This window comes from Gopherus flavomarginatus, chromosome 15 (assembly GCF_025201925.1).
Source record: "Gopherus flavomarginatus isolate rGopFla2 chromosome 15, rGopFla2.mat.asm, whole genome shotgun sequence".
Lineage (NCBI taxonomy): Eukaryota > Metazoa > Chordata > Testudines > Testudinidae > Gopherus > Gopherus flavomarginatus.
Window position 1 is genome coordinate 10,858,255 of NC_066631.1, and position 13,319 is coordinate 10,871,573.

General features: G+C 42.9%; 1 protein-coding gene across 1 annotated transcript in view; it reads right to left on the bottom strand.

Annotated features, from left to right (window-relative positions):
* The window catches only part of GCN1 (GCN1 activator of EIF2AK4), a 61,100-nt gene that overhangs the window by 31,857 nt on the left and 15,924 nt on the right, over positions 1–13,319 (bottom strand). The window contains exons 17-26 of the mRNA XM_050923567.1: positions 11,378–11,453; positions 11,041–11,200; positions 9,785–9,974; positions 9,538–9,662; positions 9,027–9,205; positions 8,759–8,852; positions 5,571–5,684; positions 5,107–5,305; positions 4,073–4,228; positions 25–203 (exon numbers count right to left, since the gene is read on the bottom strand). Coding sequence (XP_050779524.1) covers positions 25–203; positions 4,073–4,228; positions 5,107–5,305; positions 5,571–5,684; positions 8,759–8,852; positions 9,027–9,205; positions 9,538–9,662; positions 9,785–9,974; positions 11,041–11,200; positions 11,378–11,453 — 1,472 coding nt within the window. The remainder of the gene's footprint in view (positions 1–24; positions 204–4,072; positions 4,229–5,106; positions 5,306–5,570; positions 5,685–8,758; positions 8,853–9,026; positions 9,206–9,537; positions 9,663–9,784; positions 9,975–11,040; positions 11,201–11,377; positions 11,454–13,319) is intronic.

The window sequence follows — 13,319 nt, forward strand, 5'->3', positions numbered from 1 at the left end:
CCTGGGGAATGGATGAACACTGACCTCATCCACCAGTGACGTTTGGCCACTTGCTGATCTCAGCTGAGCATGGACTGTAAGAATCTGCAGGATCTTGACCATGAGTGCCTCTTTCTCTTCACTATCATTGGGCGTCTCAGTCAGCACTGTCTTTAAGAGAGGAAAGACTAAGGAAAATGCTGGGGCTGATAACGATGCCGTGCCTGCAATGAGGAGAGAGAGAGAAAGAAGAAATCCTGTGAACACAGTGGAGTCTCTTGGGCTGTCATTTACTCTGTAGGTATGTAAAATATTAATTTATTATTCTTTAACTTTATATTGTGGTATCACCTAAGACCCACAACCGGGTGGGGCCCCATTGTGCTAGGCACTGTACAAACACATATAATAAAAGCTCCAAAGAGCTTACAGCCTAAAAGAGACAAGATGTAACAAGTGGACTTGGGCAACAGGGTAAGCAACATAGCAAGGTGTGCACAATTCTTAGCTATTCTAAAGCAGCGATCACAGCTCACCACTTGCCTAACCACTGTTACACTGCAGTTTCACTTCAACAGCAGTGGCATTCAGGCCCCAGAACTGGGCCAGTCTGAGATACCTGCTCTCAGTGCCGGTGCATTTTATATTAGTGTGCTGGGCTTTTAATTAAGTGACATTAGGAGCTCAAATGAGTCAGACGCTTAGGACAGTGCAGAAAAAGCACAAAGAGGAAGAGGAATCACTGAAATTCAGAGGCAAAAAGTGGAAAAACAGATGAGATACTGAGCTCAGCATCAATAGCTATACTGCTTTTAGACAGTACCCAGCATCCTAGCCAGACCATCCCCTCAAAGCCGTCACATGGATTCCAGGGGACAAGACTCCTTTAACTCTGGTTTGAGGCTCAACAACAAATAAAGCATTTTGAACTCCAGTTGTTTGGCAGCTGGGTCTTTTTCTCTCATAGTGAATCAGCTTTAGAACAGTGTGAAACACACACTCCTCCCAGCCAGTCCAAAAGAGTGAGGTATTAGAAAATAAAGCATTAGAAAGGCTAGCAAAATAAATAACCCTAATCCCCAGTTTCAGGCTATACTGTCAGGTATTACTTACTGCAGGGTACAGCACGAAAATAGTCACTGGTTAGGTATGGATCAGTATTCATAAGAATCCTCCCATAGGACCATAGTTACAGACCTTTTCCAAATATTTCTAAAAATAGACGGTCATAAACATACAGCTAAGGGTAGCATTAAATCCCTTCTTTACCTGTAAAGGGTTAAGAAGCTCAGATAACCTGATTGGCACCTGACCAAAAAGGACCAATAAGAGGAGAAAATACTTTCAAATCTGTGGGGGAAGGTTTTTGTTTGGGCTGTTGTTGCTCTCTCCAGAGACAAAGAGAGAGATCAAGCAAGTAATCCAGCTCCTACTGAATGATACATCTAAGAGTACAGAAATAGTAAGTAATAGCAAGGAAATGCGTTAGAGTATCTTTTGTTTTAGCTTGTGAATTTTCCCAGTGCTAAGAGGGAGGTTTATCCCTGTTTTTTTGTAACTTTGAAGTTTTGCCTAGGGGGAATTCCTCAGTGTTTTAAGTCTTATTATCCTGTAAAATTACCTTTCACCCTGATTTTACAGAGGTGCTTTTTTTTTTTTTCTTTATAATAAGGTTCTGTTTTTTAATAATCTGACTGTTTTTTAGTGTCCTAAAAACCCAAATGTCTGGTCTGTGCTCACCGTGTTTACCTATCTGGTTGGTAGATTATTCTCAAGCCTCCCCAGGAAAGGGGGTGAAGGGACTTGGGGGAATATTTTGGGGAAACAGGAACTCCAAGTGGTCTTTTTCCTGAATCTTTGTCTAACTCGGTGGTGGCAGCAGTACTCATCCAAGGACAAGGAAGGATTTGTGCCTTGGGGAAGTTTTTAACCTAAGCTGGTAGAAAAAAGCTTAGGGGGTATTTCATGCGGATCCCCACATCTGTACCCCAGAGTTCAGAGCGGGGAGGGAACCCTGACATAGATAGCGGTTAGAGAGTGTGAATACCCAGAAGAAACATTTGCCTTCTACCTGCTCTATCAGTGAATGCAGATTTTAATTTCAAACGGAAGAATGAAGAGCTCTGCAGATACAGCACTGCAGTGTTACAGCCAGTTTCTCTCACGAAGGACACACAAGCTGTCAGAGCATTTCAAGGAAGAATTATTAATGACCCTTTTTCCTTGCGAAGCTGCTAATCATTTAATACTACAACAAAAGGAGCATGGATGACAAAGCCACAGCTGTGGAATTTGCTCCTTCTAGCAACCCTCCAGAGCCAAAATACGGTAACTTTTGGGCATATCTCATCATGGGTCAAGCATTGGCTTGACTGTGGCTTTAAGGGGAGGTTCTTGATCTCTTCACAGTTAGAAGGAAGAGGCTTTATCAGGGAGGAAAGCTATTTTGCATTCATTGCAAACAACAATTACTGTATTTAAGTATGTAAAAATATGCCCAGATGCTTCAGAAACAGATGATTACATCAAATTTTGAAGGGGTAATTTCACAGTAAACCAAGGAATTAATCTTAATTTACAAAATTAAAAATATTTTAGATATTAAGAGACATTAAGCACTGCAGCATTTAAAAATCTTCAATCTAATGGGAAAAGAAGTTAAATCCAATTTTCAAACAGAAAAGCTGGGAAAGCATTTATCAATGAAACAGAATTTGCACAACAATCTACTAATGAACAAGTACTCAGACATTCGTTCAAATAACTGCTGAGTGGGAGGAAAAATGCATATCGTGGTTGTATCCAGCAATGGCCGCTTTCAGCAAAGAAGTTTTAAAATGGATTGAAACATTAATGAGACAGTACAGTTGAAAGAGATGATATATTGCAGAGCCGCCATATCACTGAGATGTTAAACAATGTATTGAAATGGAAAGCATCATGGTCAATTGCTTGCTAAACTGTAAAGAATAAGTGTACTGCAACCACAGAAAAGCTGACCGTGGTGGGTGGAGGACTATAGCACTGGGGTACAAGGTTTTTAAAAATATTAATAAAGCCGTATCCTAGATTTCCTCTAAAGAACTGTAAGGTTGTATCCCAAGGTATTATAATGGTCATAATGGGACAGGAATAGAAAGGTTAAGCTAGATGGTGAACAACCTAGAAGCCAGGATGAGCCACAGCTCACATGGCAAGCAAGCTGGGGCAACTCAGGCCCTTGATATCATGAACACTCATTTTTTTTCCTCTTTTCGCTTAGTCTAATATTTGCCTCGCTTAGTCAACACTTCTGTTAGCAGTGCTGAATACTAAGAATTATTCTGTGTTTGCACATGTCACGGAGTGTGAAGGGGGGGTCCGGTCCTGCACCCCTCTTCCTGGGACCCACAGTGACTCTCAGCCAGCCAGTAAAACAGAAGGTTTATTGGACAACAGGAATTCAGGTTACAGCAGAGCTTGCAGGCACAGTCAGGACCCCTCCAATCGAGTCCTGCTGGAGTTTCAGGGTACCTGGGTCCAGCACAGGATCCCCTGAATTCCCCTCATCCAGCCCAAAACCGAAACTGAACTGCCCCTCCTCCAACCGGCTGATTCCTTTGTCCAGCTTCCCAGGCCAAGGTGCTAACCCCCTCCCCCCTACGTAGCTCAGGTTACAGGGTTAAAGATCCTGTCCCTCACCTAAAGACATCCCTGGCTGTCCCATCCCCCATGCACACAACCCCTACTCCATCACAGCACACATTTATGAACCATGCTTACAGACTCCTCTGCAGGATGTGGGCCTTAGTATGAACTCTGGGGTAGCATTATTTGTTCGTATTATGGATTTTTGGTTTTAGTTTTTCTTCTTTAAAAAACACAAAGGAATAATTGATAGCAATTTTATATATGCACTTATTGTACCTGTGACAACATGCGTTACGGCTATTACTGCAACCAGAAAAATCTTAGAGAGTAAGACTGGGGGTTTTGGTAAGTAGAGGAGCTTTTCAATCTAATTTGGGGAAAATAAACGTGAAGTTTTAGCTCACAAGAAGCTGTACAAATATCTAAAAAAAATAACCTGGAAAACCCCCCTAGCATCTCTCACCTGGCTCTCCCTTGCCAGTCCTGCTGGGGATGGTGTGTGCATGCAACAAGCCAACAACTCTGTTAATGGCAGTAGACAACTCTTCCTGGCACCAAGATTCATCTAATTCACATGCTGGTTTCATCAGGCGTAAGGTCACATGACTCACTAAAGTACCTAAATATAAAAAAACACAGTCTTTGAGAGGACTAAATACAAACAATAAAAGTCATTCCCAGAGGTAAAACATAAATCCCCAAACATTATCAACCAGTGGCATTGGAGTAATTTTTATAGTGGGTGTGCTGAAAGCCACTGAACAAAGTTGTAAGCCCTGCATATGATGGAAATCACTTCCAGCCAGGGGGTGCTGCCGCACTCCTAGTGTCCCTAGTTCCAGCACCCCTGTTACCAAACTTCTAGAGAGAAGGAATTGCTACCCACAGAGCTAAGGGCTCTCACACCAGCTGGACGAGAGTAGAGGGAACAGAGTACAAGCTCTCCAGCTTATATGAGATGTTTCCATCTGTGTGCATTTCAATCAGATTTCAGGTTACGCCAAGAAGATTTAGTTTAATTCTCTGCTCAGAAATGAGCTGCAAGAGCCATCAGGAAATTCAAGAAAAGAAGCCTTGTGCATTCAAAGTTTCTCTCAGAGTTCTCCACATAAGGGCCATAGGTCAGTTGTTATCGCCACCTGATGGCCTGCTATGAGTTGCTAGTTAGTGACCATTTCCACATCCAATGAACAAACATCAAGTTTGACATTAGCTGGTACCCTGCTTGGCAAGCTCAACAAGGTAGCCAAGGACTGAACGATGAATGCGTGCGGACAAAGAACTACCCTGGCACAGATATGTCCATTCCAGGACAGACTGAGACACATCTATTCTATTGCTAAAACAAAGCAGTGTTTAGAGCCATCTAGCTAACATGTTTCACACACTCTATATTCACTTTAAAATTCCAGAAGAAACATTTACAATCCCATATAACAGAAGCACTCTCTGAACAGGAAATCTTTATACAACACACAACAAATTGCAGACACTAACCAAAAGTCTTCAGTCGAGGAGGCATGACACAGGAAGCTAAGGAAAGGAAAGCAGTTTTAATTCTGGGAGCAGCCAATGGGGATTTTAACAGTGGCAAGAAGGAGCCTATGAGAACCGGGATGTACTGGGTTAAACCAAGAGGGTTTCTCTTTAGAACAGCATCCAGGAGTCCTAGAGCTGCTTCCAGTTCGCCATCAAGCTGCAAGAGAAATCATTGCAATCGTTACTCCAAAGACTATCTACAAATCAAGGAAGAGGTTTAATCTTTTGTCTCTGATGAAAAAGTGCAAATGGATTATTGTCGATTGTTCTTACATTTTCATTAACTTTTAATTTAAATGATTTGATCATATCAGTTTGCAGAGGTGACAAAAGTGTGTTGAGTCAAAAGTATCAGAATACCACCCCCTGTCCCCACCCTAGAGCTAGCAGAGGTCCAATTTCAGGCAAATTCAGTAACTTGCCTCCTTCAGCTGCTTTCTGATCTGAGATTCTTTCTCCAGCTGTGCATGCAGCAACTCCTTCTGTTTAGTAGTCAGCTGCACCTCCTCCTTTATTCCTTTCTTCTTCTTCATTTCCTGTAGGAGAGAGTTACTGACATTATTTGGGGACTATCACCCCCATCCTCTCCACACAGGCTGTGGAGCGGGAGGGAAGGAGGTGGAGACAAAGAGAAAATGCAATCAGCTCAAAATTAGCTACTCATAAGGCAACATCAAAACACTGCTCCAAAGACATACAACTCCTACTCTAAGGGCTGGTCTACACTTGAAAATTAGATCAACCCAGCTTCCTCACTCAGGGGTGTGAAAGCTCCACATCCCTAATCCTAACATAATTAAACTGTCCTAAATCCCCAGTAGACAACACTAGATTAGCGGAAGAATTCTTCCACTGACCTAGCTACCGACTCTCGGGGAGGTGGATTACCTACACCGATGGGAAAACACTTCCCGCTGGCTGCAGCATTTCAATACTAGACAAGCCCTAAAATGCAGAATGAAGCTCAATGAATTCACAACACAGCAGAGTATCCCATCAGCAGCAAGGCACCAGTTTTGCCCCCAGCTTTCGTTCAGCAAGGAATTAGTCAATGAACCGCACTTTCAGTGGCAATAGTTGTATGCAGTATTTCTACTGACTATATCAGGGAAATTAAGAGGCCTCCAACTAAATCTGGGGGATTTTTTCCAGCAAATTATGCTTTCACACTTGAATATGGCTACCCAATTTAAACAGGATTTACCACTTGTCTCATACAATAATGGGAATGATTCTCTCATACAGACACAAGAAGTGTTAATTTGCTTGCTACGATGTCAGCTTATCACATTTAGTCCCAACGGCGTTGTTTTATATTACTGAGCTCTGGTCTTAGGTTGCATTTGGACTGGTTCTACACTGATCTTTACTGGAGATGTCCTCTCCCCACCTCAGCCCTGAGCTCAGCGCTACCCGTTGTCACAGTCAGGCCAGATGGCTGCAAGAGGGCTCTGGAAGGCTGATATGTTAACCCTAGAATGTTAAAGGACCTTTTTCCTACAAGCTGATAAGGGGTTACCTAGGGACACCTGAATTCAATTAAGGGCTGCCTGACACCTTTTAAAACTCCTCCTCAGGTGAGAGAAAAGGGAAGAGGGAGAGAAGAGGCTGCCAGGCTAGTGGCAGCAAGGAAATTAATTTCTCCAGGGTGAGAGGCTGTGCTCCTTCCCATAGGTGAAACAGCCAAACCTGAGTGTCTGCTAGGGGAAGAACTGACACCCTGAGGCAAACAACAGGACAACACTCTGCCCCAGTGAAGAAGTAGGGAAAGGTATCCCCCTTTGGGTTTTTTGAGTTTGCGAGACTGTTTCCTTTTGTTTTAGTGGAGAAATCACCCTTTAGGCCAACCTTGAGGCCTACTCTGAAAATACGGCCAAAGGAACACAGAAGGGCAAAGGCAAATGCTTCCCAGAGGGGGGCTGATATACCCTAGGCCCACCACCACCAGAAGGGGAAGTGATAAGTCTGGCGGCATGAAGGAGGTGCCTTGCCACACCTTGTTTAACAGCAAAACTACTCATTTACTTCTGGATTCTGCAAAAATGCATTGGCTGTGTCCTTGCCATTCAGATACTGGTGATCCAGTAGGTAGCACCTTCCCTCCCTAATTGTATTACAGTACCACCTAGAGTATCAGAGGGGTAGCCGTGTTAGTCTGGATCCATAAAAGCAGCAAAGAGTCCTGTGGAACCTTATAGACTAACAGATGTATTGGAGCATGAGCTTCCGTGGGTGAATACCCACTTCGTCAGATTCACGTCACCACCTAGAGGCTCCAGCTGACATCAGGCACCATTGTGTTAGATGCTGTACGTCTGTGTACACACACACACACACACACACACACACACACACACACACACACACACACACACACACACACACACACACACACACACACACACACACACACAGAGTGAATAGTTTACAATCTGAACAAAGGATGTAAGGTAAAACAGAGGCATAGAGGGGTGAAATGACTTGCCCAGGATTATATGAAAAGTCAGTGGCACGGCCGAGAATAGAACCGAGGTTTCCTGAGTCCCAGACTAGCATCCTATCCACTGGATTATGTTGCCTCTCCTAGTTCATACTGAACTACTGTCATGGCACAGAGTTAGAGAGCTTGTGTTCCTGTTTTTTAAATGAGAAATCCTGAAAGATACCAGGGCATGTTCATACAGACAGGAGATATTAACCATCGTATACTGGACAGATTCAAACTTAGGTCACTATATTTTTGCCTACTCTAATTCCTCCTAAAGTTTTAACTGGATACAGTATTATTCTTCACTTCCTGTCCTATACAGCTGATTATTGCTGGATGCTATTAAAGCTGACACATTTCAATCCATAAAGTGATCCTTTGATGTACCGTGTACATGAGTCTGGTTTGTAAAGCTCTGTGATGGGAGGCGTTCTCCCAGACATTAATATCACATGTAGACAGAACTGATACTCATCCTGTTCCTATGAGGGTTGGGCAGGTCATTGATAAAGCATATGCCAACCTGTCAAAAAGAGCCCTTTGATTAGTCTGACATAATTCCTTCTACTCTGTTCTTTTCCCCATGAAGCACAGTCTGTATATACTGAATGGATCTGCTAGTTGTTACCAAAACGCAAGCTCCTGTTAATGCCTACTGAGAACCCATTAATAGACTGTTATACAAGATGCATGAAATAAGAGATGAGGATAGAAGAGACCCTTGCACATGCACTATATGCTGGTTGCAATGTAATCGTGTTCACATCACTAAAACTGCGCAGCATATGAATGCATTTAAATCAGTTGTAACAGCTGGTATTTGGACACCAAAAATTTACATTTCTACCAACACACACACAAACAGCACCCTGCAATGAAACAGATGGGGGAGGAATAGCTCAGTGGTTTGAGCATTGGCCTGCTAAACCCAGGGTTGTGAGTTCAGTCCTTGAGGGGGCCATTTAGGGATTTGGGGCAAAAAACTGCCTGGGGATTAGTCTTGCTTTGAGCAGGGGGTTGGACTAGATGACCTTCTGAGGTCCCTTCCAACCCTGACATTCTATGAGCTAGGCTGGTCAATAAAACCTTCAGCATTAGGTTGTCCTGCTACTATCACCTCACCTCCTTCAGCTCCAGCTCAATGATCTGCTCCTTGAAGGAATAAGCCTTATTCTCCCTCTTCATGTTGGCCTTTTTCATGCTGTCTTGTTGTGCACTGAGAAAAAGGTATTTAGAGGAATCAGCACAATGAAGCAGACTGAGAAGGTTCCTGCTAAAAATCCAGGAACACCATCTATGAACAGCTGCTGAAGCCCTTTACCCCAAGGCTGGAAGCCACTGGAAATTGACCTCTACTTTCCAATTTACATAGGGAATTAAAAGCCCTTACCTCTGTATGATGGATTTGTCAAATAGCTCCCCCTCTGGCGTCTGCATGATGGCAAACTCTTCTCGAGTCACATGGCGCAGAGCTGGGTTCTCCATAGAAGCTGAGATAGTGCTGATCAGCTGAGGGAGCACTCTGCGAGGTGAAAGTACAGAGAGCGATCCCACTGCATTCATGGACGACTGCCAAGAAAAAAAAACCACTGTTCAGTAAAATGGTCTCACTATCTTATTCACAAGACTATGCCCCTGCTGAGTTGGCCCAAACTATTTTTCCCCTAGTTCGTTTTCTCCGAGCAAAGAGCTCCTTGTCTAAGGTGCTCTTGATAACCTCACCCAGGCCTGGAGTTCAGCCACTGGCCCATCATCATTTTCCTAGCAACTTCCTATGGAAAAGTTTTTTTCATTTCTGCACTCTTTCCCTCCTTATGGGCCACTTTCCCTCTCTCATCACCTCCACCCTTTGCCACTACGATGTCCTTGGAGATAATTCAGGAAAATCAAAAGCTAGTCACCTGGTTTATGGGTGTCTGGGTGGTGATTCTGGGTAGAATTTTATCCAGCTGTTTGGTAATGAAGTCTTCGGGGTCTATCTTCATCTTGATAAGGAGGGCTGGCCAAAGCCCAGACTGCACCTCCACTGGAAAGACATAGGCATAATAAATACAGAGCAGGGACTGCTAAGAAATCTAAGCAACCCCCCCCCAGACAGCCCTCACCAACACCTAATAGCCAGTAGGATGGTCTTGTCCCTTTACTCACCCAAAGAAGGATGATGGCTCACTAACAGCATCTCCAGTGCTAGATTTTCTGTCTCAGTACGGTCCACCTCCAGCCCTGCTACACCTGAGATCACACACAGTGTCTCCTGAAGCACACGAGGGGGTATGTATGCTTTCCCCAGCTCAGACAGCTCTCCAGTCTCTGTCACCAGAGCCTCAATGGGCAGCACCTGAACAAACAGAACTTGTAATTAATACACCAGAGCACATTTTTGAAGGCCTTGCCACTTCTTCCCCCAGCACAAAAACAAATTGTATTGGAACAAAAAATAAGCTGCCTTAGATAATATTGTGAACCTGCAGACTATGGAAGAAAGAAGAGATAAAGGCTGGTGCTGTGGTTGAAACACAGAACTAAGAGCCATGTAAAGGGAAGAGAAACTCTGACAAAGGAAGGTTATTCTGAACTTAACCAGTGGGGAAAGGCAGGATAAAATAAGTCACCTTCCTAGAGGATGGATTTGGGGACGTTCACTCTAACAGGTACATCCAATCTGCATAATGTGTAATTCCCCCCAACGTCCTTACCAAAAAAACTTCTGCTAAGCATCTTGGATCCATCTGACATTGGAAAGGAGTGCCTACGTGACTCAGAAGCACAAATCTCACTGACAGTCATGTAGGTGCTTATGCAAAACCCACCTATGGTGGTTGGATACTGCAAATCAATCTACTTTATAATTATGCACAGTCACAGCCTAGCAAATAGTGTGTTTAATTTGGTCTCTTATTTTATTATTTTTTCATTTCTAAATAATTACCAGTAAAATGTGCATATTATACATAATTTTTAAAGACAGCCTAAACAGAGCATCTGAACTATTAGCTAAGGGCAGCTACTAACTAGCACATTGAGAAGGGGAACAGAGTACTCCAGCCTCACAAAGGAGACAGAGAAAATAATCATTAACTACTTAGACAAAAGAACACAGGCACATAGAAGCTGGAAGTCTTCCTCCCCAAACAGAGGCACAGGAGGGATGGTGAGGACAACTGTGGTCACAAGGAAAGATAAATGACCTGAAAGATCCCGGACACCTGTACAGTTACTTATGGAAGTCTAGTAAGGAAGGAGCGGTATTATGTGGGATCATTAACACAACATCCTTTATAAAGCCAAAATTCTGGTTTTGAAATCGTGTTGTGCAGCAACATTAACAGCAAGGGAATTACAGGGGCTGAATCTGCATGACACCAGGAACTAGTGGCAAGGGAATAGACCTGGTGATCATTCACCTTATGAGACTTGAGAACTGTTTTCAGCTCCTCCAAGATCCCATAGGCCAACTTGTACCCTCCAAGTGAGGATAAGAGTTTCTTAACCGTCTTCTGGGCATGCTTACGAACATGCCAGTTCCGGCTCAACAGCACTGCAACAAGGGCTCGGTGGTACTGTCTGAAAACAGAGAGAAACAAGTTCAGCAAGGGAGCTAGTCAGGCAGAACATTCAGACATGTAGATATCGAAAAGTCCAGCCTCTCTGTGTAAAGTCCCAGGACCTCCCTCTTCACTGCCTACATTAGTACTTCAGCAAGTTAACTGCATCCGATTAAAACAGACCATTTCTACGTACTGAACTTTATTTTCAGGGAGCCGATGCGCATGATCCAACAAGAGGCGCTCTGTCAGCTGCAATACCGTGCACATGGCTGTAGAGAAACAAAAGACATGTAAGACAAACAGCATGACAGTTTATTTGCTGTAGGTTTAAAGAGGTTGGATCTTAACCTATGAGCAGAAAAAGAGTGCACAGGATACTTCAGAACAAAATATCTGAAAAACCAATCCTTCCATAGCTGCCAAGACATATCCTCTACTGATCCTGTCTAAGAGCTTACACTATCACAAGCAACTAAGATTTTGTCCATACTGGAAGTACCAAATGTAACTGAACATGACTGTTACTAGCAGGTTTCCAGCATGATTCCCCCAAACAATGTGAGTGGGGACAATTTTTGTCTGATAACAGGTTATGGAAACTGGGCTATAGACAAGACCTTGTGTACCTCGAGACATGATGGACTGAAATTCCCCAGCAATGCCCTATTATCTGTGGAATTCTGGCGCAGCTTCATTCAAAAATGAGCATATAATACTATTGCTATAATAGTTTGTGCTACTTAAATTTATGCCATCCTCAGATTCTCTGTTTCCGCATGCCCCTGGTTTTAGTCTCAACAACATATAGCTGCATGATAGAAGATGTTGAGAGAAGCTGGAGGTTTCGTCACTTGGATAGAGGGAACGTGGGGATTTTTGGCAATCAGAAAGTCATCAGAAATGGCTTGCCATTGTTAAGCAACTTAGTTGGCTATTTCTGCTTACATAATCTGTAGTGAAACATTTCACAGTTGGTCACTCACACTGTCAGCATTAGGCTCCAGAGTTGAAATGCAATTGCAAATAACAGTGGCTGTTAAGTATCTGAGGAATATTATTTCAGGTTGTCTGCAGACTCAGAAGGATCTCTGTTCATGTTTCCAAAGTTTCCTTCACAATATCGAGAGCAGGAAACTACTTCTTTTAAACGAAAGCTCAGTTTCTGAAGCATAATTCTATAGTAAAGGGTGGATTCTGCAGCAGCACAGAACACACGCGCCCTGGCTATCATCACATCTCTATAATACTGTTTTGCTATCATTGTCTTGGGGGGAAAATCCCTGTCCATACTAGTCAGGGAAACACTAGCTCCTTGTTCGTGACAGCCATGTTCAAAGAGTGGTTGTGTGCATAGCTCTGCTCTCAACAGGAACAAGATGACAAGTACAGCACCTTTCAGCAATACTAATGTCATCAGGAGAAAAGGAAAATGCTGCCTCCTGAACTGTGATCACAGTGAGTAAAGGAGAAATAATATTACTTCAAATTTAGAAAGATTTACATCTTCAAAGCTCTGCACACAGATAAAATCACTTTGAGAAGTAAATTAACCACCTCATTTTCAAATATTTTGATTGAAAAGGTCATGCTCTTTTGGACACGTTCTGTTAATTTTTCCTTTAAATCTTTTTAATTCATTTTAAACAAGAGGGGACAAAATGGAGACACCACTCACTATAATTCATAGTGCAACAGATTTTCTGTCTCTTCCATTATTCCTCCTCCACAAATCTCTCTCTATTTCTCCCATAGATTTTCTTTCCCAACACACCATTACTTCTCCCCTTTTTCTCTTTCCTCCACCAGACCTCACTCCTTGGGCTTCTCTAGACTAAAACTTGTGACAATCTACTGACTGTAGATACACCACAATTATTTGTGTCATGGAACAACATTTGTGAAGTGTCTAAATTAGCATTTAACAAGGTGTTTGATAACTCAAAGTAATCAACGAATTCACATTAAAAGAGGATCGTGAGTAGACTAGATAGGTCCTTTGAGAGAGCAATCTGTTCACTTTAGTCTGCAGTCTGACCCTAGTGTCAGACAATATGGCTAATAAGCATCAGCAGCTCATGTAAAGTCCCAAATAATAGGATTAAACAGGAACTGGATGTGTATCAATGAACTCTGAT